This window comes from Myzus persicae, unplaced genomic scaffold (assembly GCF_001856785.1).
Source record: "Myzus persicae strain clone G006 unplaced genomic scaffold, MPER_G0061.0, whole genome shotgun sequence".
NCBI classification, from domain to species: domain Eukaryota; kingdom Metazoa; phylum Arthropoda; class Insecta; order Hemiptera; family Aphididae; genus Myzus; species Myzus persicae.
Window position 1 is genome coordinate 694,609 of NW_019103856.1, and position 26,090 is coordinate 720,698.

Below are 26,090 nucleotides of genomic sequence, written 5' to 3' on the forward strand. Positions count from 1 at the left end.
AATATGTGATGACCGATAAACTTTCTCTAAAAATATACATGACAAGCACATATGTAGGTTTAGTAGGTACCTACTGTCTGGCGTCTACAAATTTAGACTTTACATAATTACAAACAATTTTAATATACGCATAACCAATTGAATAAGATCTCGTAAAAGAAAGCTTTAAATGTCAGCTACACATAATATGACATAACCTATGTCGTATTATCTCCATCATTTTCAAAGGAAAACCTTTAAAAGATCTTGTATAGCACGGTGGTTGTCGACGAATTCTTGCCACACATTAAACACGCGTTTCAGCCGTATCAACCGTATCCCTACTTAGTCCATATATACAGTCCATGTTGCTGAAACTCACAAAAAAATAAATAAAATAAAATGCACGTACCTGAAATCCGTTTTATGTGTTTTTGTCGTAGGAAAATATGTCTCCCATTAAGAAGAAAGTGGTGATCGTCGGTGATGATGAGAGCGGTAAGACGTGCCTTTTGCGAGTGTTTTTTGAGGATATTTTTCCAGATGTATACGTACCAACGGTGTTTGACTTCTATTCAACCGAGATCGAAGTTGATGGGAAAAAGGTAGCGCTCGACCTGTGGGACACTGCTGGCCAAGAGGATTACGACAGGCTACGACCACTGTCATACGAGACCGCGAATGTAGTTATCATATGCTATTCTATCGATACCCCCAAATCGTTGATCAACGTGATTGATAAATGGGTGCCAGAAGTACGGTTTTTTTGCAAGGAAGTTCCGGTAATATTGGTAGGAAATAAGAAGGACCTTCGCGATAACCATCTGCTGCAGAACATTGATCTACCGGAGTCTGGTCAGGACAAATGCAACTCAACCGAAGTCACTGTTGGACAAACTGTTACTGAAAACGACACGGTGACATGCATTGATCTGCAGGCAGAGATCGATTGGTGCAGGTTTTTGACAGACGAGAAATCCACACTGGAATCTGACAGGAAACCACATAAAACGGTCGAAGGGCTGCCAGTACAGCCAAAATCGGATGGCTACAGTGACTTGATAGTAGCAAGACAAGAAGAATTCGACGTATCAGAAATTGGTCAAAAAAATACTAACAGACTAGAACCAGAAACATCAATAGCCACCTCAGAAAACTACAATGTGGACACACCGAGAAAAACTACCATTCGGATACCGGAATATAATGTCATGATTACCAAAGAGATTGGCCAATCAGTGGCGGAAGATATTAAAGCTTTCGCGTTTTTAGAATGTTCTTCGAAGACCAAAGAAGGAGTCCGTGATGTTTTCGTTGCCACAGTGAAGGCAACGAAAAGGACCTCCAAACATAGTACGCAGTGCATTTTACTTTTAACACAAAATAAATAATATATTTTTTAATTTATACGTTGGTGCCTATATAATATAGGTACTTATAGTAACACATATTAATATACCTATATGTTATATATTTGTCTTACACCTAAACTTATATTATTATAGTTTGTGGGTAATGGGAGGGGATGCCGATATTATAATATATTATTATCATAAGCAGAAGTATGGGGTGTGCCAGATATGCTTCAGCACACCTTGAATCACCATCCAAATATTTTTCAAATCGGTAAAAAATTATTATTATTGTACTAAATTAAATTAATTTCTAGTAAAGCAATATTAAAAAATAAAAATTGCTTACAGTTGTTATGTGTGTTTACTTAAACTTTTTATATAATATATTTTGTTTTTACTATATACAATGACATTTTTAAAATATTAAGGTTCATTTTAAGGTATTGTTTATTTATACCACGAAACTACCTAACTATTCGCACCGTTCTATTCAGTAAGTTATTATTATTATTATTGACTTAAAGTTATTAGCAGTACCTACCTAATATATTATGATATAAATGTATACTACATATAGATAATAGGTATGTTCTACTTTGTTCACATGATTGGAATAAAGGGATTAATATACCTATAAAAAATCCGGAAAGGATATAACACCCGATTGATAATCGGCGATTAGTTTATGAACACCGCTATATACCTATATTAATCGTTTTTGATACAGAAATTTACTCAAGATTGTAAATCGTTTAAACTATACTCAAATAATTCAAATAATTGCAAAATATAAATTTGTATTTGGAGCACATCATTCCAAAATCCAACAACTTCTTTGTATCACTGATCATATAACTATATAAGTAACTCATACGAAAAGCACTGTCACATAACTACACAAGTGATGTTTGTGTTGATGTTTATTTCAAAGCTCTTGGCAAGGTATCGCATTAAGACTTATTGTACAAATTCCAATTATCATAAGATACACTTATGACCTATAACTACTGGTTAAGATTAGTAAATAGTAAATAAGTAGTAAAGATTAGGTTAGATTTGGTAGATAATTTGTTAGGTAAACAATTCAATTTTCAAGCTTTTTGAACCAACAAGTAGTGGCCACGCCGGAAATGGATACATCGTTCAGTCAGGATGGTGTGAAAATTAAAATTTTCATAAATTTATAACTAGGTACAAAATAATAAATTTACAATTGTTTGTGATTTTTAAAATTGTATCATGTATGGAAAAAATATTTATTATAAACATTTGGAACAATATCCTCTAAATAGGTATCTATTATATTCAATTATTAATGACGAATTTTGGGTACAAAAATATAAAAATAACGGTCTTTTTCAAAATTACGGTTTTTATTGCAATTATAGTTATGAATTATGATAGATTCCATTGCAGGGTTATATCCATAAACCGAGCATAGTAGACACAGAGTTTGGTAAGTCACAGTGTTTACTATGAATTATGAAAACGTTATATAGAGGTATTTTTAAAATACATATTTTGATAATACACAATAGAGTAATTTTAAACTATAAGTTCACATACAGAAGATTACTAGTAGTAGTTTTTACTGTTTTTTATTTTTATTGTGTACACAACGATTATGTTTATATATAGTAAGACACAGACAAATTTATTAATATTAGAATAAGTGGGTAGTAATATTAAATTCAAAACTCAAACACAATAAAAAATATAATATTACAAAAATAGCATAATTTGGTACACACAAAATCATATTGTTATATATCACTTAATTTTAATTTACCTTCATTTATTGTTAAAAAAAGATATATCGGCTAAAGTTTGTTCACATATTATGGCTTCACCAGCCCTTTCCCATTCCTGAAAACTGTTTTTGTTTTTATTATTACATTGTTTTTTTTTTAGTAATTTAAAATAAATATTGGTTTACTGTCTACATACCCCTTTATATTTGAAATTATCAGATTGAGGTGGTGGGTATTTGATATTGGGTCCAAAGTTTAAAGACAGAGTTCAATTTTTATTCAAAGATACTGTAGGAAAATATTTTCCATCATATAAATCTACAGCACTTTCATTAAAACATTCTCCATTTTTATAATAAATTATATAACTCCCAATTAGTGGTTTTAAGCATTTAAGTGCATCGCGACTGTTATCTTGAGACTGTTCGTCATCATACAAATCAATATCTAAAAGAGCATAATATGAAATAACATATTTAAGTATTACTTGGGAAGGCATTATTAAAGATAGTAAATATATTTTATAAATAATGTTAAATACCAAATCTTTATGAGTTGGTGGAAAAGATATTATGTTGGTATACGTAGACATATCATAATGCCTAATCCTAATGTATCGCCCTCACCAAACCCGCTACTATAATGTTTTCCACGACTCTCGTAAAACACTGTACTTTTCTTTAAAAATTAATAAAAAATATTTTAAAACCATTTAATTTTTGATAACTTTTTTTTTTATCATGTTTATAACCTAGATCTCCATGAATAGCCAAATGTATCATATCCTAATGGTGCTTGAACATTTGTAAATTCTTGGCTCCATTCAATACGGCAAGCCGAATTATCGAGCATTTCTTCAACTGTTGTCTCCCAATACCAATTTCCACTGGTAACACCTTACAATTAACAATAAATAAATAAATGTATAATTATGTAAGGAAAATAATAAAACTATAATATAATATATTATATTATAACTAATATTATAAAAGCTTATAAACAATTATCACACTCTGATTAAATATTAATAATTACCATATACCACACGTAACAGTAAGATAATATTAAATATAACGTCAATCAAAAACGAAGAATTAAAATTAATTCAAAAAAATAATGCAAAAATGTCATCGGCCAGAGATTGAACCACGGACATTTATTGCCTGTTGATTAAAAGCAACTAGTTTCAAGATTAATAATAGCTATTTTTTTGAAAACTTTCTATAACTTCCTTGATCTGTACCATCAGGATCGATCGAATTGCCGACAATAAAACTATTTAATTATGTATGACGTATCTATATAACAGATGAGGATGTAGCAAAACAAATTATTGACAAGCACGGCATCTTTTCATATTCCGGTTTTTCGAAAATTCATATTTTCTCTCTATCTGAAACATCCAAATTTAAAACTGTAATCATCTTATAAGATCACTTTTATTATATATTTGTTGTTACTTGTTTCCGTCTTACAATTGCGTAACATACCACATTTTACGAGCAGCAGATCACGTTTAGCTCCGTAAGTTTAAAAATTAGAGCGAAATGACCCATTATTATAAAACATATGGCAATAACTATTTTTTAGCAAGTTTTGCGGGTGTAATACATCTTAATTTTATTTAAAAATTATCAATATTCATCCAAGTTTTTGCATTTACAATTTTTATTTTAAATGTATTTAGGCAATCCTATTCGAATAGCAAGAGAATTTATTGACGGTTGATGGTGAATAGGATTTAAACAGCAAATGTCGTTAAAATAAAACATAATAATGTAATAGGTACTCTATAGTTGTAATGTAATACGTGGAAAAAATATTTTATTATAATCGAATCTTATCCAATTTTATATCTTTTTCTGGTATCATAATATTAAATGACCAGGCTGTACCTACCATTATTACCTATAAGTATTTATATACGTTGTGTGATGTATAATATAGGTACCTATCGGTCATCGTTTATATGTTTATACCTATACATATGCTATATAGTTAAATTTTTATATCGTTCAGTCTCGGCGTGTATTGAAGAATGTTTATGTTGTATGATTTTTTTGTTACCCATAGATTTGGACAAGAGCGACCGCCCGTTGAGAAATTCTGCGTTTATTAGAATTCGGACCATCCGAGCGAAAATTCTAAAGGACGCACCGTACTGTATGTGTCTGCAGTATTTCACCCTTGATATTAAACGATTTTCTTGCACATGTAATAATATTAAAACGGTTATTGAACATCGAAATCCATTTTTGTTACTCTTGGAAATACTTTTGATGTATAGATATTTGCTTAACGATCAAAAAATATATACAATATATTATATAACATGGATGGTGTATCTGGAATAAAATATATAGAATGCTGTTTAAAACCAATATAATATGTTACATTCGTTTTATGTGTATCTATCGGCGTGGGCGTGTATAATATTCTTATACACTTTGAACCTTTTAGTCGGGCTTTTACATCATGGTTTATATCAAACTGCAATTAATGTCACAAACTGCCAAATGGGGTTCCATTATTCTGAAAATGTAGGTATATTTGGTTGCGGTACAAAAAAAGCTATTCGTTTTTCGCATATTATTCAATACATATAATAGGTGATATATATATTTTTTATGATCCGATCAAAATCCCGAAGAACCAAAATTTAAAGTAAAAATATGAAAAAAAACTGAGTAGGTATAGGTTGAATTAATTTATGACAAAAACAACGCATAGGTACTATCAATGATTTATAATCAATGGTACTATATAATATTATAATATTTAATAAAATATATTATCGAGTTAATAGCTATACCTAGGTATTATAAGTCAAATAACCAAGCAAATGACTGCCCTTAATTAAACATTATTACAATAGTAGACGACTATAATGAAAGCGGTGAAGTGGATAACGCTCTGCTATACATTATGGGTTTCTAAGGAGTTGCTGTAATGGATGTGTTAAATTTGAATTAAATTATATAAAATCATTATATACGAACAAGGAAAAACGATTCTGAGCTATAACGGTCAGCCTATAATATTATTTTTTATTACTTATAGTATATTTGTTGATAATATTGTGATTAAAGTAATTTATTTTATCATTAGTACTACAGTAGGTGAAAGTCATTTTTTCCCAAAAAAATACATTTTAATTTGTCATTATATAATTATAGGTACAAAATATTAACATAATAATATACTCTAAACGTTTTGTGTACCCATTAATAATATTTTTAAATTACAACGAAATAAATGAAATCGTTATTCTTGGCGTTAATATGTAATTTCCTTCAAATGTAAACTTAAAAATTCTGCAAAAAGAATAACTGAGGTTACATATTTTTTAGATTTTTTGTTCGCAGTACGATCCATTCACGAGAATCGTTTTTCAATCCTTAGCTGTAAAAATTAAGCATTTTATAATTTTTTAACTAAAAATTAATTGAAAATTTTTGAGGTTTTGATAAATGTTGTAAAAATTAAAACTTTAAATAGGTAAGTACTTATAAACATCATGCCTATGGATCTATTTTATTTCTTAACTGCTATTATAACTGCTTAAGAGGAACCATGTATTACATTTTCAAGCTTTTTAACCCAAAAAATACATTTTATTGACATTTATAGAATAAAAAACTAAAAAAATCGAAAATTAGAAATGTCTACAAATAACTTAGAATCCAAATATTTTAAAAATGTTATCACGTTTAAAAAATGATAAATTAAACAATTGATGAAAATGTCAAGTAGGTACCTGAAGTTAATTATTTTTTATTAACAAAATTAGAAAATTATTGTATGCGATTCGCCAACATCCAATATCTAACTTCAAACGTTTATAAATTATAAACAAATAATTTGACTTTTTTTTTGTTAAATGTAAGAAAACTTAAGGGAAATCTTGAATGAAATTTGCAAAGCTTAGAAATAATTTTTAAAATGTTAAAGAATATTTTAATTCGAAATAATTTGACAATTTCCGTGATTTTGTTGAGTTATTAATCTGGGAAAAAACAATCATTCTTTTGTAAGAAATAAATGAAAACAAAATCCAAATATATACCATTCAGGAGTTGATATCTCCACGTTTCTAGCGTTTCCCCTGATTAAATTACCTACTGCAGATTTGTATGATTTCCAATGTTTGAATGAAATTCGATTTTATTTCAATTTCAAGATTGACAATTTTGTATACCATAAAAATATATTTTAATTATGGTATAACAATAACTATAGTCTATATTTGTACAATCATACTATTTTTTATTTTTTTTATAGAATAATAGATTTAAAAGGAATTGAGTAGGTAAACTAAAAATCTTGTCAAAGTATTTATCTGTTTAAACCAGTTTTTAATTAGGAATTGGTGCTGGGGTGAGATACAAGTATTTATAATCATAATGGCTATTTGCCTATGCCCCTACCCCTTGTCCGTCCAATTACTTAGATTATAATATTTTATTCATTCATGTATTATTATAAATTAAATGATGTGAATCGTGTTTTCAAAGACAATAATGTAAATAATTAAATTAAATTAAATGTACAATGTATAATATTAAGTCCATCATTCTTTTTTTCACTAAAACGTCAAGTAGGTACCTATATTATGCCTTCTGGATTTAATTTCATGTCCTAATGCACTAACAACATTGTTAATCCATTCAAGCGCTTCTATCTTAAGTTAGTAAAAATTTATAATTACTAAAAATAATTTATATGGGATTTTGATGCACTTTGAATTGTTTTGTGAATCTAGCCACTTGATGCTCGTTTTATAACATACAAGTTCAGTGGCGCAAAGGCAAAACCATATTTTAAGAAGGGAGACAACTAGACAAGTAGAAAGTCAAACGCACTACCACTTCCGCTTATAAAACCAACTCACAAAACTGAAGTTGATGAAACAAAAATAATATTATATGTAAGTAATTCTTTCGTGACCCACCATAAAAACCTCGGCGACTAATTTGGATTGCAATCTAAGGTTGGGAACCGCTAGCTTAGCGGCTCACTCTTGTTCTTCATTGTGTAAAGTAAATAACAAATTATCATAGGAAATACAATGCATAAGTATAACAACATTTAATATTATTTAAAAACATATAAATATTGATTTTCCTTTAAAAAAAAATTATGTGGACTTATTTGTCATAAATTGACCAACATGTACCACAAAAAAAAAACAACAAATTAGGCCTTAATTTTTATGCTCTTAGACAGATTAACTTTAATACCAGAGATTTCTCCATCATAACGACGAATTTCTTTACGTGGCTCTGAAATCTGAAATGGAAAACATACAATTATTAATATTTATATTCAAAATATTATGAAACTCTAAACATAAGACTTGAATATTCATAATGCGAACCTGTCCCTTCCTACGGATTTTTGCTTTACGATATTTCATACGATTTTTCACCCTTGGATTTCTAAGTTCTTTCTTACGACGAGGGGTAAGTCCCTTATTTTTAGCTATTTGATAGGTTATACCACGTTTTTCATCAGTGGTCATCATAGTTTCTTCTATAAAATAAAAAATTTGTTATGAAAACACCAATATATCTATTATAGCATTTCATTCAAATAGTATTATACCTTTAACTTCTGTAGCATCTTCTTCTTTATCTGCACTATCCTCAAATTTATTTGGTTGGTTCTCATTTAAATTTTCCACATTATTTTCTTTGGGTTTAATTATATGAACAGCTTTTTGTACAGGTTTTGTCAGTAAATTAAGTAATTTTTTAGATTTATTTTTACTTGCCTTAGAGTTAGATCTAAAATTAAAAGAACATTAAGCACCTAAAATGTAATTATTAAATGTAGTAAATTAAACTAAAAAATTTCTTACTCTATTATATTGATATCGGACAATATTTTATCAATCTGAGGTGATATTAATGTTTCAAAATGTTTACTTTGTTTACACAACATTTCCCGGTATCGAAGTAATCTATTCATTATAGGATGATTTTGCACTGGTTTACGAACAGATTTCATAAGAAAATAGAACCCAATATTGGTACAGTAACTAAAACAATAATAAAAATGTAAAAATGTATTGTCTTGACAGATATTATTGATATAAAATATTAGTATTACTTTAATATTATTTCATAATAACATTGCGTGTATTCTGTAAATCGACTTTTAGGTATGTTGCCCGATTTAACCAACTTCAAAAAAGGAGACAATTTATCTTGTACACTTCCCATGTAGGCTATAATATAATAATTAATAATTATATTGTTAGATACATTATATATCATAGATTATTTGAATTTTTATTTAAAAGAAAAGAATGTTAAGAAAAAATTACTTTTAAAATCAGTGATTAGTCCAAAAAGTTCAGGTGATTCTTTCATCAACAATTTTCTTTTTTCACGATCACTCATTGAACTCAAATCCTTTTTAACCATCATCATTTGAGTTATGTCATTTGTGACAGCCCCTTCTTTTACATTTTCTGTTACTTTAGTCCCCTAGAAATAATAAATATTTATAAATAAGATATTCTGTAAATACATTTTATTTACAATAACTTACAATAAAAAGTTCACCGTCAAGATCTACATTTTCTAATTCAGACATCATTCTTTGATGAATTTTACGCGCTTCTTCTTCTTCCATTTTCGCAGTTTCTTCATCCTCTTCCCCCTCAAAACCTTAATATATTTTATTAAAATTAATAAAATAAAATAATAAAATAAAATAAAATATAATTATGTTACCTCCATGATCTTTATCTAAGTAATCAGTGTTATAAAATGATCTTCTTAGTTGACCCCAAGCTTTATCATTAGGTAAATCATCTGAACCACTTTCTGCGCCTTCTATATCACTATCATTAACATTTTTTTCTTCGTCATCGTCAGAACTTGGTTCAATATCATTTTCAACTTCTTCGTCATCTTCTTCACTGTCTTCATACTGATCTAGTTTATTACGAAGTGGAAATACTTCTTCCTAGACATAATTATATACTTTAAATGTTTTTACTTATTTTTTATCTATTGTGTTTAAAAATATTTAAAAGTATTACGTAATTCAACATGTAAAAATCAATAAGGTTATAGGTATAATAAATTCAATCCACAAATTAATACTTAAACCATAAGTATTATAATTTTTAGTTAGAAAAAATGCATTGATTCAAGAATAATTGAGAACAAATATTTCTACATTGATCGTTTAAATTATTTTTGTTACACAATAGAAAAAACAATTAATAGGTATATCTTATAATCTTTGAAAGATTAAATTAAAGAATAATTTGGTTATGTCATAACTCTCAATAATTATTTGTTAAAATGAATACAAAGGAACTAAATATAAATTGTACACAATATTAATAGCATATAAAATGTATTACTTCGCTCTCCTCATCTGAATCATATGGTCCTTGAACTAGTTCTTTCCTTGTCTTTTCTAGAAGAAGCTTTTCGTTCTCATCATAATCACTCTCCGAATTTTCACCATCAAAATCTACAGAAGCTTCATCATCACTCTCCACTTGCTTGCGTCCCCTAAACAAATGTATTACATATTTAAAAAATTATTAAATTTAAAAGTAGTTAACTGTTAATATAAACATTTTGTAAAAATTTCAAATATTAACAAATTTGAGTTCTACCAAAAAAACAAGGTTCTATTGATAACTAGTTTAGTGTTACAGTTCTTGTTTTCCTTAACTTTTTATTTTTCCTTTCTCCCAATTACTTTTGAAAACACTGGGAATTTCCAATTTTTACTTCTCAAGCTACCAACTAGATCCAATTTGCTACCAGTAACTACCACCCAAAGTTGAAAATCAAAATATTTTTCCCAACTAAATTAATATTGTACACTTAAAACAAAAAACATATCATTGTAAAATCAATACATTCATCTAAAACAATGTGTGCGACAATACAAATATGTACTTGCCGTATTCAATACAATAATTTACACTAAACATATAATGAACATTTTTAAAGATATGGAAAGATTTCAAGATTGAGAATGATATTAACTATTAGTACAACAGGTGATAATATAGGTAGTAATATTTAGAAATTAAAAAAATTAAAAGTAGTTAAATGTAAAAGTATATTTGTACATTGAAAATAAATGGCACTATATAAATTAATCGTTTTACGAACGATGTACAACTAGAAGGAGAAAATTTCTTAAAATATTCTCAGTTCTCACTAATAATATTGAATTGATAAACATTGTTCAAGCTTCACTAAAAAGACTAGGTAGATACAATTATTAACCCGGCATGTTGTAATTAATATACTTCATTTTTTACAGTTTTATACATAGGTCATTTTACATAATTTTCAGAATTTTAGATTCAGATAAAATAACATCCAATATATTTAGAATTTAATAACACAATAAATATTATTTCAAATGTACTTACCAAGGTTTTTTTTTCATCGTAGTTTTTTTAAATTTAATATTTTATTGTTATATATAGTAGACCTGTTATTTAAATAATTAAAAGTTATAATAATATACTAATACTCAAATTGTTTACTTCAAGACTTCAAATGTTATGCTTTGCTTTTAATTTTGAGTCTTTGAGGTTAACCAAGACTGTAGATAGTAGTATCTAGTGATGGGAATAATCGAATGAAATAATCGTATGATTCGATTATTTTAAAATCATTCGATTAATCGAAACCATTCGAATCAATTCGATTTAAAAACGATTTGATTTCATAAACATTCGAATGATAGAATAAACGAATGAACATAAATTAGTTATTTAATAAATAATAATCATCTTTACTGATTCTTTAGTATTTGATATTTATCGACAATAAAATATAAACAAGTAAAAACTAACGATTTTGGGAATCACAGAAACGTCAGAAACCATAGTTTTTAACATTATAAACATTTTTTAATTTATCATTGTTTTAAAAGTATTATTATTCCATTTTTCAACTTTAAATTTTAAAATATTATATCAATATGCTTAACATCAAATTTTTAGATTAATATCAATAAATAAACTCATTATTTTACATTCATACGATGTATTTATTGTTGTATGGATGGCAGGGCCATAACAAACCCTAGTGGCGGGGCTCTAAAGTTTTCACTCGCCGTGGGGGGGGGGGGGGCTATAACAAACCAGTACCCAATATTCTCACTATTCGCAATTAGTGTAGCCATAAGCTCAATGATAAATGGCGTATTGTTACTCTAAGGGGCAGCGCTCACCAAAGTAACATGACGCGTGATCTGACGAGTGAAATGACAAGTGACGCGTTAGTAACATGTCATTCATATAATTTTGTTCACAATTACAACTGAAAATCACTTTATCCCGCTCATCAAATCGACATGTAATTTCATGTTTAAATATTGTTGTTGCTTGTCCCTCGAAAAATAGCGCGTGCACTACTTTTTGTCATTTGTCACATGGAAATGCATAATTTCCAAATTGCGCTCGACGGAGTGACGACGGACAGTAAACAAAGTTTTTAAGTTTTTAGTATACAAGTATACAAGTTTATAATTATACAAGAAGTAATATATTTAATATATTTAAAGAAGTTATTTTTTGTTAGTACAAAATACAGTATTTATTTAGGAAAGTAAGTACCTACTTATTAATATTCATTACAAAGTATACTATGCGTCTATGCGTAACCTACTACAGGTACGAATCTAGGACAAAATATCCAAATGTATCCGTTTTTACGTAAATTAGTAGATTACACTTTACTTACTAATAAAATTATCTCAAATATCTCAAATGACTAATTACTAATAGTAAAATTAATTACATCAATAGTAATAATATCACAAAATATACTGATCACACATTAGTCAAATAGTCAAATAATATACTACGATGTGACCAAGCCGCCGATGAATATGAGTTAGCTGATCAAAGTTCTGATAATTTGGCTGTTCCAAATTCAAAGAAAGATGATTAATATTCTCCATCTACATCCAGTGCTAATATAAATAAAAATTAAAAAAAACACGCGCCAGTTCTTTTATCAGATGTCAACAAGGCTGCCTCGAGTTCTTTTCCAAGAAGAAGAAAACTGATACCGAGGAAGAAATGGATTTATGCTTTTTAAAAAATTTGTTGCCAGACATGAAATTGATGACCCCAGACCAGAAAAGGCGTTATAAGGTTCAAATGATAAACGCAGCTAGTTGTATATTATGTGAGCATACAGTTTCTGCAGTTTATAATCAACATCAAACACCACATTCATTATCTTCACCAGCTCAACGTCATATACATGCATTTTCACCACCAGATCAACGCCAAACACCTGTATTTTCACCACCAGATCAACGTCAAACATATACATTTTCACCACCAGATCAACGTCAAACACAGGAGTTCACTGAAAAGGGCACATACACCTATCCATTTTATAACTAAATGTTAATTTTATTATACAAGTATTTTAAACATTTATTCATTTACAGGGTTATTTAATTATTTTTATTTTGTTTTTCATATTACTCATATTATACTTCGTAACTACAAGTCTACAAATATTGATTTTATCTACTTAAACAAAAAAGTTTAGTTTATGAATAAATTATGTTATATAATAATATTTATTAATAAACTGAATGTAATTCAAATATATTATTTTATTTACTGGTACCTATGGTAAATCTATATTACCTAAATGTGGAGCAGTATTTATATTCAACACTTATTCGTTTATAAATAATATGTGTTTAATTTTAAAGAATTAATTAAAATTAATTGATTTTAAGAATTAACTTGATAAAATGTTTTGTTTTACTTACCTAAGTGTGATAAGTAATCGTTCTTGAGGGCACACTGTTCTTCTATAATTGGTGTCTTTTTTCTGGATTTCTGGTCCAACTAACCTAACCAACTCTTCAAATGTCGATTTTTCCATTCTGTAAAAACTTTTAAAACGATCTGGATCATCTAGCTCTTTAAACACAGAGTATAAACCAAGAGAATAGCAATTTTTACGCCAAAATGGATGGACCCAGTATTTTAGCACTATAGAACCTTGATTATAATTTAAATAATTAACTAAATTCACTGCAGCAAGAACGTCTTCATCCTCAGACGACATGGTGGGAAATGAAAAAAAACATGGAAATTATTTGTCATTAGAACATCACATCATTTTGGTGTAAGTCAAACAAATCACTTGTTACTAGTTGGTCATATCATACGTCAGATCACGCGTCATGTTACTTTGACGAGCGCCGGGCCTAATACTCTATGTCTCTATGCCTTACACTAGAGGTCGGATTTTTATGATTTTTCATATTTGTTTCTATAATAGTCTATGCAGTTAAATGGGAGTGAGAAATCTTTACGATTCATGGAACACAGAATTCACAGGAAAAAATTTATTTTGCATAAAAAAGCATATTTTAGGGGTTTGAGAATATTTGAGAATATTTTTGTAATATCGGCATATAATGAACATATCTCACGTATATCAGCACTTTTATAAATACAAAGTTTACTGAATGATTTATTTCTGGATTTTAATAAAAATTAATCTTCATGTATTCCTTACAGCACATCGGTTATTCCGTTAGTTGTCCCGACTATTCGTCTCGCAATATTGTGTAGTGACATCGATTAACGTCGAACGGTCCTTCAACATAAACAAAAAATTCTTACAAACCGGCGTACTAAAATAATACCGGAACACATGGAACAGTATATAGTTATTAATTGTTAAAGTAAAATTAGTTAAATTAAATATATTTAAAACCAAATAAATAACAAATTAATTTAAGCTGAATTTTTTTTTAATATTAAAAGAATATTTTGCATATTTAAATACATAAAACATCATATTTTAAGAATTTTATAGAGTCAGAGAATATAAATCAGATCTCTACCTATTAGATTCATGATTGAATAAAACATTTTAAATAATAAAAGTATACAATTTGTTATTATCATATTATAAGACATAAATAATTATAAATAATATTAATTATTACTGACTGTTGTTTACTTCGTATTTCACGCTTTAATTTATTATTCAATTATTTATTATATAAACATTATAATTAACTACCTAGTTCAAAGCAATGTTAAATACTTAAATGCATTTGAATGAATCATTTGATTACATTCGATTAATCCACTAGTATAGTATTACAGAAACCAAAGACTGGATACGAGTATATTTTTAAAGAGTCCGAAGCAAATACTATAAATGATCATTTATAGTATTAAACAACTAATCATTTATACTTTATAGTATTTGATTTAAGATACTTATGTAGTTATGTGCTATGTCTTATAGTATATCTTAAATCATGGTCGGTAGGCATATCATATTATCATGCCAACAGGGCCAAATTACATGGTTGATAATATACATAAATTCGTAATAGGTATATAATCATTTTGTAAACATTGCCCTGTGCCCCTGTTGACATATTATGGATGTACGACTTCAACATTCCTATTTGTCTTATGTCTATGGATCATAATATCATATACATACACTTGTATAATACGATCTAAGTATCTTTAAATTGTGGTTATATTACTTATATCACAAAATAATATTTATATAATTTATACATAATAATAATATATATTTATTATGTGGTTATATTTTATTTTCAGGTTATGTTATCACAATAATATCACTTATCAGTATTCTTTATCATGGAGTTGATAACATATATCTATATCACGATTTGTAATTTGTATAAAACTATAATGTTCAATGTTGTTTTTTTTTTAAATATTTTTTTTGATGTATATGTATAGTAAATTATAATGTTAAAATCAGAGATAAAATGGTAATTGAGGAATGCCAAATGACATTATAAATTTATATAATATAACCAATTTTACCATTTAGAAGTACATTAATGTAATTTGTGTTGTAACTTTTAGTCATAAACTTATAGAAAGTCTACGCTTTAGTTAACTTTATAGTGTAATCTGTGATACCTTGGCACTAAGCAGACTTTTTTTTAGTAATATGCAGTTGTACCTTGTACATTTCTATAGTAATTTATTTTAATGAATTGTGTCTATGTTCTTATTTTTCATTAAATTTCAAAATCATAATTCATTTATTATTTTGTCATAAATATACTATAGTAATTTATTATCAAACATATTACCCTCATCGATTCAATTTATGGATGCCGGATTTGAATTACATTGAAAAATAATACAATGGAAAATAATCCTTGCGGCTTGGCTTTGCTGCGAATAGTATCTAGAGGAAACGCTATTATTGCTGAAATATTACGGCTTAAAGATTACATTCCTCCAGCTTATAGGTAAATCTTATTAAACTAATATTTCAATTACTCATATAATATTATAAAATATGTATTTGCATTTTATGGGAACCAAAAATGTGGTCCATGTTCTTGAAGCCATTTTCTTATTTTTATAGAGGATTGCTATTTTTAGTATTTTTATACTATGATTAGTGGTTTAATTCTGGAACACTATTCTGATGATAATACATAATAATGGATAGGCTTTTAATAATAATAACAATACAATAATACAATTCGTTATCGTTAAAAAAAAAAATGGTTCAAATACAGTAAAAAATATTTAATTTTTATTTGTGGTTTGTTTTAGATTAAACAGCAAACAAGATTTACAAAAATATGGTCAAATAATATTAGATTTTTCATATTTTAATAATTCAATTGAAGTTGAAAAAAAAATTGAAACAAATCCAGTAAAGAATATTATTTATACCATCTATAGAAATTTGAAAAATACCTATACATTTATTTTTACATTTTAGGTCTTAAAGGATTTAAATGAAGAATTGAAAGAAAATAATTTGGAAATCATTAACCAATTCTATTTTTTATTTGAAAATGTATATAAATACATACGTGATTTAAATGAATATCTCGATGAAGTTGAGGAAGGGTCATATATTCAACATACTATTGAAACTATGTTCCTTACAATTGAAGGAAAACAATTATTGGTAATTATATTTTGTAAAAACTTTTGTACATTGTAACTAGTGCCTATGTCTTTAATAAATATTTTATCCATATGATTTATTGATTTCAGTGTGAATCGTTGTATTTGTATGGTGTCATTTTATTATTTATTGACATTTATATTGAAGGAATGATTCGAGAGAGATTGTTGGTAGCTTACCATCGTTACAATGCACAAGACTATAATAGTGAAAACCCAATTGATGATATTTGTAAATTATTACGTTCTACAAAACAAAACTCAGTTAAATCTGTATCATCGTACCCTGAAAATTATTTCAAGTAACTGATATTATACTATGAAACTATGATATATAATATAAAAATTTCGTATGTAAATTGTAAATAACAAATAATGTATAAAATTTGCCTAATTTAACTAATCCATTCATTAAATTAAAATATCAATAATATGTTGTGGTTGAAAACATTAATTTTAGACTAAATAGAGAAATATTTTTAGTATTAAAATAAATGTAATTTTTCATTTACTAATTTATTTTCAGACGAGTACCGGTTAATAAAAATTTAATAAATTTGTCCATTGGAAGACTAAGGTCAGATGATATATACAATCAATTATCGTCATATCCAAACCCAGATCATAGAAGTATTGCACTTGCTAGTCAAGCTGCAATGTTATTTGTTTGTTTATTTTTCAAACCTAAAACATTACACGAAGAATTTGCTATTATGAGAGAAATAGTTGATAAATTTTTTCCAGATAATTGGGTATTTAATTATTTAATTTGACTTGTAATATAAATTTAAAATTAAAATAAAAATAACATTAATTTTGTTAAAGGTTGTTAATGTTTACATGGGTGTGACAATAAATATAATTGATTCGTGGGAAGCTTTTAAAGCAGCTAAGACAGCTGTAAATAATACAATTCAAACGGCTGAAATTAGTCGTTTGGCAAGTTCTCGTTCTGTGAATCTTCAGGTAATGGTGTTGATATTATAAATATTAAAACATTTTAATTTATTGTAGCCTGTAGGTATTATATTTACATCATATGAGTTAAATACTTAAACATATTTGAGCAGATATGAGAATGCTAAGGTGGGTGTGCGGAATGACTAGATAGGAGAGAATAAGAAGTGAATTCTTTATTAGGGGTAGTGTAGAAGTGGAACCAATTGTAGACCAAAATAGGTTGAGATGGTTAGGCTGTGTATGGAAGGTGTATGAAATGACATAGAAGCAAAGAAAATTACTATGTAAATTAAGAGGACGTGATACCTGCATGTGTTGTCTCTATACATCTTAAAATACTTATTACTCGCGTTAAAATAAAAATATATTAAAAAGCCTTTGAGGTTGCCTAGATAATAATCTTACCTTTAGATTTTATAAGAGGTCAGTTCACTTTAATTTTTAAATTAACGGAACTACACGTGTTCTGCTGAGTGTACAATTTGCTATGTTACGCACTTGTAAGACGGAGACAACACATGCGGGTATCACGTCCTCTTAATGTTGATGGAAAGGGAGGGAGAAGAAGACTGAAGAAGAGATGAATAGATAGAATCTCCGATCGATAGAAATAACCGATAAAGAAGAGGCGAGGAACAGAATCTCATGGAAGTTTAGGGCAAGGGTAGTTGACTTCATATAGTTGAGAGTGAAGGGCAAATCGAAAGTTAAGAAGATATGAATTATATATATTTCTAATTTAAAATTGTCAAGATGCATTAATGCATTAAAAAAGATTGTAAGCTGTACAATAAAATTAATAATTGTATACAATACGGCAAATAAAAATGGCAATAAAAGTTTATTTTTATCAAATAAAATTGTGTTACATATAATTTGTGTGTATATAATTAATTTACTGATTTGCAGAGTACAATAATTTACAATTATGTTATAAAAAACTGTAAATATATAATAATCTTAATGGATTCCATATTTATCATTTATAAATGTTGTTTACACTATAAATATTAATGATGAAATTTGTTTATTTTTTAGAAAATAATAATTGAGATAAAAAAAATTCTTGGAAACCCTAATATTGAAAAAAAAATATTGGATAACATTAACTCTGTTATGAATCTTTGTCGGAGTTGTAATGTTCTGCTAAGATGGTATTTATTACATACATCAACAAATCATCTTCGTAAGTTTAAACTATTATAATCTGGCATTATTTATTTTATAATTTTGAACTCGTCTTAACAAATATTTTTAATAATTCAGTTTCAGAGAACACCAAAAAAAGTAAACAAATCTGTGATCAAATTTATAATCAGAGCTTATATAATGACAGTCTAATTTTTGATTTACTAATAACTACTGCAGACTTTGAATTAAAAATAAAAGACACATTTAAAAGTGTAAGCTATACTATTGATGTTAAATATTAGTCTATCAAATGATATATGTATTTTATTATTTATTAAAAAGTAATTTTACTTATTTTGGTTTATGGCATTCAAATTTGAAGCCTATCAAAGTTATTAAATATTATTTAACAAGCATTCCAAGCTATTTCATTAAAATAATATATCATAAATTCATAAGTGTTAAGCTATAATAAATCCTAATCACTATGAAAACTTACATAATTTACCAATTAGCAACTGTAAATTCACTGGAAAATACCACTTGAATTTTATTTACAATTAAACAACCAATAACCCACTAAAATGTATTTTCTCACATTCTTCAAAAATATCTATCACTGACTCAAGTGTTCGTTTAATTTATTATGGCTTAAAAAATATGTCTTTATATACTTTGTATTGTGTAAGAGTAACTTTGAGTGGTTGGCCGCTTTGCAAAGTTGCTACAATCGTGGCCAATGCATATTAAGTGTTACACTCTAGGAAGTGTTTCTTTATTGTTCCAACAGCTTTCTATTCTATGACTTAGACTTTGTTAGGATTAACACAAAATAAAAAAGATTAATCTATTTTGTCAAAAACAAAAACTGATTTATGTGGTTTGGCCAAATTAAATTCAAATTGGTCCCAGACTGCGATTACTCTTATATTAGACAGAGTATATACTATAAAACTTATACATTTTTGATGTTCGGTTGTTCAATCAGATTCATTTATATCACGTCGGTTGCAATTAATATTAAATTAAATATTTAAATGTGATTGTAGGTTATTTTAGTTTAAGAAAAAAAATCTAGCTATTATAATAGTTGTTATTAACTTGATATTTATTTTTGGTTTTCATTTAGTTGTTGGATGAAAAAGAGGCCAGATGGCTTAAACGGAAAGATGACTGTGTTGAACGTATGAATGAATTATCAGAAATCTTTTCCGGCTTAACAACTATGTCTCGAGTAAAAAAAAATGGTAATAACATATTACATTATATTTATTGAAGTGTGTGTTAGTTATCTCAAAGTATTTGTACTATTTATAATAACTTTTTTAAAAGAAAATTTACAGATTTGGTTTATTAATATTGGGAAACAGATTGAAAAAATTTCTATGGAAGATGAACTTGTTACTAGTAGAAAAATCACCCAAATTATCAAAGCCTTGGATGAGGTTCAAGGTATTAGTTATTTTCATAGCTTATACTTAATTTCTTATGTATTTATAAATTAATAATTTTATATTGTTAATAGAATTTCATCAACTTGCAAATAATTATCAAGTGAGTCAAACTATTAAAGATACACATACTTACCTTCGTGAAATGATGAAAACGATAAGTGTCAAGGATAATGTTCTAATAGATCTTCAAATCATCGGAGATTTTAGTTATGCTTGGTATCATATTGATAGATTCACTGGTCTGATGCAAAATACAATAAAAGAAGAACCTTCGTTTGTGATCAAACTTCGAGCAACATTTTTAAAGGTATTAATTATTATAAGGATTAATTCAATAGTTTGGTATCAAAAAACAAAAAAAATGCATAAATGTACATTGCACCCGAGACCATTTTAAGCATGTGTCTAACTTTATGGTAAGGTTATGTATGATTTATTTAAGTAGATAGTTAATCAGTATTCTTTTATATTTTTTATTTACTTTTAATGATATCTTAAATTCCATGGTTAATGCTATTTATATTTTTAGCTGGTGTCGTGTATGGAAGTACCTCTTATACGTATTAATCAGTCTGGCAGTGAAAACTTAATGTCAGTTAGCAAATATTATTCACATGAGTTAATAGAATACATACGTAAAGTACTGCATATAATTCCAGAGACAATGTTCAAATATATGACTAAAATAGCTACTCTACAAACAGATATTATTAAAGAAATACCCACTAGATTAGAAAAGGATAAACTTAATGACTATGCACAACTTGATGAAAGACTTGAGGTAAAACAATAAAATAAAATAGTTAAAATGTTATATTTATATAAATATGTTATTAAAAATATTTGTAGGTAGCCAAGCTGACTAATGCTGTTTCTGTGCTAACGGAAGGTGTATTATGTATGAAAAGTACTCTAGTTGGTGTTGTGGAAATTGATCCCAAACAACTTCTCGAAGATGGAATTCGAAAAGAGTTAGTTCATCACATTGCAGTCGCACTCCACAATGGTCTTATATTCAACCCTAAAGCTAAGGTACAATTTTCAAAATATTTAAATAACTATAACTAATGAAATCATTGTTTCAGACTAGTGAATTATTACCTAAACTTAATGCTCTTAGTAACACTATGGCTGGTTACCGTCGTTCATTTGAGTATATACAAGATTACATTGGTATATATGGCTTAAAAATATGGCAAGAAGAATTAAGTAGAATTATTGGCTATAATGTTGAAATGGAATGTAATAGCTTTATGCGCGCAAAAATATTAGATTGGCAAAGTGTTTACCAGAGTAAGGTTATACCTGTTCCGTCATTTGAGCCGTGTGATGGTCAGTCTATGACATTTATTGGCTGCCTTGCTAGAGAAATGATTCGCATTACTGATCCAAAGTAAATGATTTGTCTTAGTAAAATTATCTGGTCATATTAATTATAGGGATTCTGATTCTATATAATTTACTAATTATTAAAAAATAAGCATAGTAAGCTAATCATTTGATTCTTTTGATCAATAATTTCAAGTATAAAATAATTTTTTGCACAATTTAAAATTTTTTTGATATTTGGAGTTTAAGGGGATCGGTGGAGGACAGTTATCTTAGCCAAGATATACCGATCTTTTGTCCATCATACTTATCGACCTAGTAATACTTTTCCCAATTCAACCCCCCCCCCCCCCAGATAACTTTAAAGCAGTTTGAATTTTAGTTTGAATATTTTGAAATTTTAGAAAGTTAATTATTTGGAGTTTAATTCAGAAATCTTAAAATGTGGACTAACCGATCTCAAGTAGACATTATAACATTATAATAATGAAAGTTTTGGATAATTTTGAATAATATTGCTTTGATGGTAAATTAAGTTTAAGACCATTACCTATTTATTCATCAATTTTATTTTTGCAACATATAATCTAGTAGAAATTAAGTATCTTATAATTAATATAAATAAAAAACATTTTTGCTTTATATTTTAAGACTGATTAATGCGTATTTCAAAGTGCATTAGATTTAATTAAATTATGGCATTTTTTAGTGCCTAAAAATCTGAGTTCTGCTGAATATTAATCAAATTAATTATAACGTATTGTACATAGAGTTGCTGTTTATAAAGAACAAACTACAGCATGGTATGATTATAAGACAAACGAAGAGATTATTAATATAAGATTTTATTCAAATATAATTAACTCAATAAATGTTTGTGGCCTTACTGGCTTAGATAAGCTCATTGGATTTATGATAGTTTCTGAACTTAAGGTAGGTAATAAATACAATGCTTAGTTCTGATTATTTATTTGTTTCTTGTTATTGATTTTAATTATCAAATTAAAGGTTTTAGAGTTAATAAATTATTATTTTAAACAATTTTAGAAGCTGTTGGATTATTTACAAACAAACATAATTAAAGATAGAGAGTGGTTACAAATTCTTGGTACAATAACAAAAGAATTGAATTCAAATGACAGTATTATAAGTAAGAAATAAGAATAATAAAATAATTAGAAAAAAATACAATTTACTTAAAAACAGTTTTTGTCTTTATACATATAACAATTTTTTTAAATTTACTTTTAAAAATTATAATAATATGTTTGATTTATTGTTATTATTATAATGACTTTAAACATCAATGTATTTAAAAGTGATGTAATATTGCAGAAGAAAACATAACACAATATATTTAATCAAACTAAATTGAATACGGACTTACTGGAGTAAATTTATTAAAATTAAGCTATAAATTGGTAGAAATGTTTGTATTATTAATTTTTATAACATTATGTTGTAGGTAATCCAGTTAAAACATATCAAAAACACTGCTCAAAATTTCAAAAAATACTACCTACTATTTTGGATGCTATCATGAGAATTGGACAGCTTCAGATCATACGCAAGCAAATATTTTTTGAGCTTGAGGTTTCATGTAAATTAAATGCTAGAAATTTATTTGATTGCTTAGAAGCAATGAACAAGTAATGTTATTGTTTGTTTTTATGACCTTATTTTAACTTATTACAATGTAAATTATGCAAAAAGTTAAGCTGTTACTTAATTACAAAAATTAGCATCTTAATAATTTACATTTTTTCTCATTTATGTGTCATTTTGTTATTTTATAACTAGAAGTAATAAAAGTAATAAATCTTAAGGATAATATTCATCGTTCAGATGTACAACACAGCAAGTTTACGTTCAGTAAAACCTATTTTAACTTAATAGGTTTCATATTTATTAAAATAGCCTATCATCAAATTTAAGGAAAGAAGAATATTTATTTTAGCATTTAATATGTTATTATTGATGTTACATTTTTTAACTATGTAATATGTTTGAGCACTTTGAAATTGTTACATCTATAAAATCCCTTGAGATGTCCAAAATAATATTCTTACATTTGAGTTTGATAATAGGTCAATTTACTAATATTTAAAGCTAACATTAAAAATCTGGTTATGTTGAACTCATATTTTCTATGTTATACATACAATTCAGACAACACACACGGGTGTGTATAATAATGGCAGATATTAAGATTTTTAATTATGCATCGTTTCCCCCATGCAACATACACTTAAGGAACAACAAAATACAATTAATAAGAAATGTAATTACATTTTCTTTTTTAGAAGATATCAAGATATTTTTTTCTTGTATTTTATGTTTATCAATAATAATACACAAAAATGAATAGACTAAATAAACTTTTTAAAATAATATGTGAAAATGTAATTGATGTACCATACATTACTAAGGTAATTGATAGTTATAGACATTTAGTTTATGGTTATCTGACTTAAGATTAACATAGGTATATAATTTAAAGAACTGGCCCAAATTTATCTAAAATACATTTAATAGTAGAACAAATATTGATTACAGAATGTTTTTTTTTTGTTTTAGAGCTGTATTAAATGAAGTAAAAGCACATTTTAGAGACCCGGAAAACAAACCTTACCCAGCTGACGACAGCCCACTATTACCAGAACTCAGTAAAATGTTGGATTGGGCAGGAATTGGAAATCCTTATTTAAAAATTTATATAACTACAAATACTACTCAATACATATCGTTGATTGCATTTTTATTGACTATTTCACAATTCTCAAAACTACAATATACAGAAAATTTAGGTTGGATGATTTTAAAATGTTAATGAAGACTGAAAAAAATAGCTTTAATTATTATTTATTTATTTATTTAATTTTATTAAAGCTCTATTGATGTGGAAAAAAATTGGAGATCCTGTTGATGGTGCTCCATTGTATATAGGTGTGCAGACATTCCTAAAACAATTTCATCCAGACATAACTACACAATATTTAAAGTATTTAGCTCAATACACCAAATCAATCATTAGCCACTGTACCAAGTATGTATTTTGTTTGTCCCACTTTATTTCTATAACTTTTTTTGCTTTATTACAATTATGAGTATTTGTCTTTAGTTCTATGTAGCTAAATAGTTTTTAAGTTAGTCTACATTTCAAAGTTTATTTTATGATATTATTGCTATTTAAGTTAGTCATCTTTTTATACATTAACAATACCTATCGTAGATTGAATTAATTTTTGTAAAAATAATTGCATTTGAAAATGTCACTGTGTGATTAAAATATAATAATATACTAAATTTGTCAATTATATTTTGTTTGACAGATCAATAGAAAAACTTGAAATACCAAATGAATATTATGTTACTCAATTTTATGTGGAAAGGTTTATTTTTGTCGGAGAATTAAATCAACAAATATTTTTAGAAATGGTACCACACTATTTAACTGATACACTCGAACATTTGAAGAATTTATCAATAAAGTAATTATTGTAATATGTAGATATGTAGCATTGTAATATTAAAGTAAAAAGATAATTGTTACCATATACATTGTAATGTTATAAATTATTTATTCCAATTTATTTATTTTTTGTATTATAAAATATATACATATTTTTATTGATACGTGTTAACTGTATTGTTTTATTTGAAATTGTATTTGTGTATACATAGCTGAACTACTTTCAGCCTTAATTTTATCCTGGAAAATATCTTCTGGATAAGATGATAAGAATCCCATATACTTATATTTAAATCCCCTGCAACCATACATTTTTGTTTGTGAAAATCGCTTTACGACTATGATTTAAGTGAATAAATATTACGAATTTATAGATACAAATAATAAAATATTATAGTCAACTTTAAACCTTGAAATAATTTTATCAGTTAACCTTACTATATTTAATTTTAAATATTACACACTTATTTAAACATGCAGTATTTTATAGGTACTATATAGTATTTATCGGTTTATATTTATAATTTATTAATGGTTAGTCGGTGACGTTAATAAAAGACTGATATTAAAATGTTGAATCTTATTATAGATAACTGACAACTGTGTACATGAATGATGAATATACCTATTTCTTTGTGCCATGTTTGGAAAAACTTATTTAAATGAATTCAATATTATGTTTATAATGTA

At 26.9% G+C, this 26,090-nt stretch overlaps 4 protein-coding genes across 5 annotated transcripts; 2 read left to right on the top strand and 2 right to left on the bottom strand.

The window, feature by feature from the left end:
• The first annotated feature begins 419 nt into the window (after window positions 1-419).
• On the top strand, window positions 420-1,370 carry LOC111035479 (ras-like GTP-binding protein rhoA). The gene has a single exon (XM_022317122.1). It carries the CDS (start codon window positions 429-431, stop codon window positions 1,368-1,370), a length of 942 nt encoding a protein of 313 aa, XP_022172814.1. The 5' UTR covers window positions 420-428.
• A 1,984-nt stretch (window positions 1,371-3,354) lies between these two features.
• LOC111035452 (set1/Ash2 histone methyltransferase complex subunit ASH2-like) lies at window positions 3,355-3,994 on the bottom strand. The gene is made up of 2 exons (XM_022317079.1): window positions 3,837-3,994; window positions 3,355-3,763 (listed from the first exon to the last, which is right to left on the bottom strand). The coding sequence occupies exons 1-2, from the start codon at window positions 3,935-3,937 to the stop codon at window positions 3,694-3,696; spliced, it is 171 nt and encodes a 56-aa protein (XP_022172771.1). The 5' UTR covers window positions 3,938-3,994; the 3' UTR covers window positions 3,355-3,693.
• Window positions 3,995-8,149: 4,155 nt separating this feature from the next.
• Window positions 8,150-14,193, bottom strand: LOC111035481 (something about silencing protein 10). 2 transcript variants are annotated; one of them, XM_022317124.1, is made up of 10 exons: window positions 13,877-14,193; window positions 10,467-10,620; window positions 9,826-10,060; window positions 9,641-9,759; window positions 9,414-9,576; window positions 9,197-9,314; window positions 8,946-9,125; window positions 8,690-8,871; window positions 8,463-8,617; window positions 8,150-8,374 (listed from the first exon to the last, which is right to left on the bottom strand). In XM_022317124.1, exons 1-10 carry the CDS (start codon window positions 14,176-14,178, stop codon window positions 8,282-8,284), a joined length of 1,701 nt encoding a protein of 566 aa, XP_022172816.1. In that variant the 5' UTR covers window positions 14,179-14,193; the 3' UTR covers window positions 8,150-8,281. The 2 variants fall into 2 exon arrangements, with proteins under 2 accessions (XP_022172816.1, XP_022172817.1); XM_022317125.1 differs by lacking the exon at window positions 13,877-14,193 and adding an exon at window positions 11,502-11,675 and having other exon boundaries at window positions 8,282-8,374.
• A 1,628-nt stretch (window positions 14,194-15,821) lies between these two features.
• On the top strand, window positions 15,822-25,808 carry LOC111035474 (WASH complex subunit 5). The gene is made up of 20 exons (XM_022317114.1): window positions 15,822-16,378; window positions 16,692-16,794; window positions 16,864-17,055; window positions 17,145-17,356; window positions 17,581-17,806; window positions 17,880-18,020; window positions 19,053-19,200; window positions 19,281-19,417; window positions 20,275-20,392; window positions 20,478-20,597; window positions 20,671-20,906; window positions 21,129-21,380; window positions 21,449-21,631; window positions 21,685-21,992; window positions 22,699-22,861; window positions 22,976-23,078; window positions 23,394-23,577; window positions 24,506-24,735; window positions 24,818-24,974; window positions 25,261-25,808. The coding sequence occupies exons 1-20, from the start codon at window positions 16,272-16,274 to the stop codon at window positions 25,421-25,423; spliced, it is 3,483 nt and encodes a 1,160-aa protein (XP_022172806.1). The 5' UTR covers window positions 15,822-16,271; the 3' UTR covers window positions 25,424-25,808.
• The last annotated feature ends 282 nt before the right edge of the window (window positions 25,809-26,090 follow it).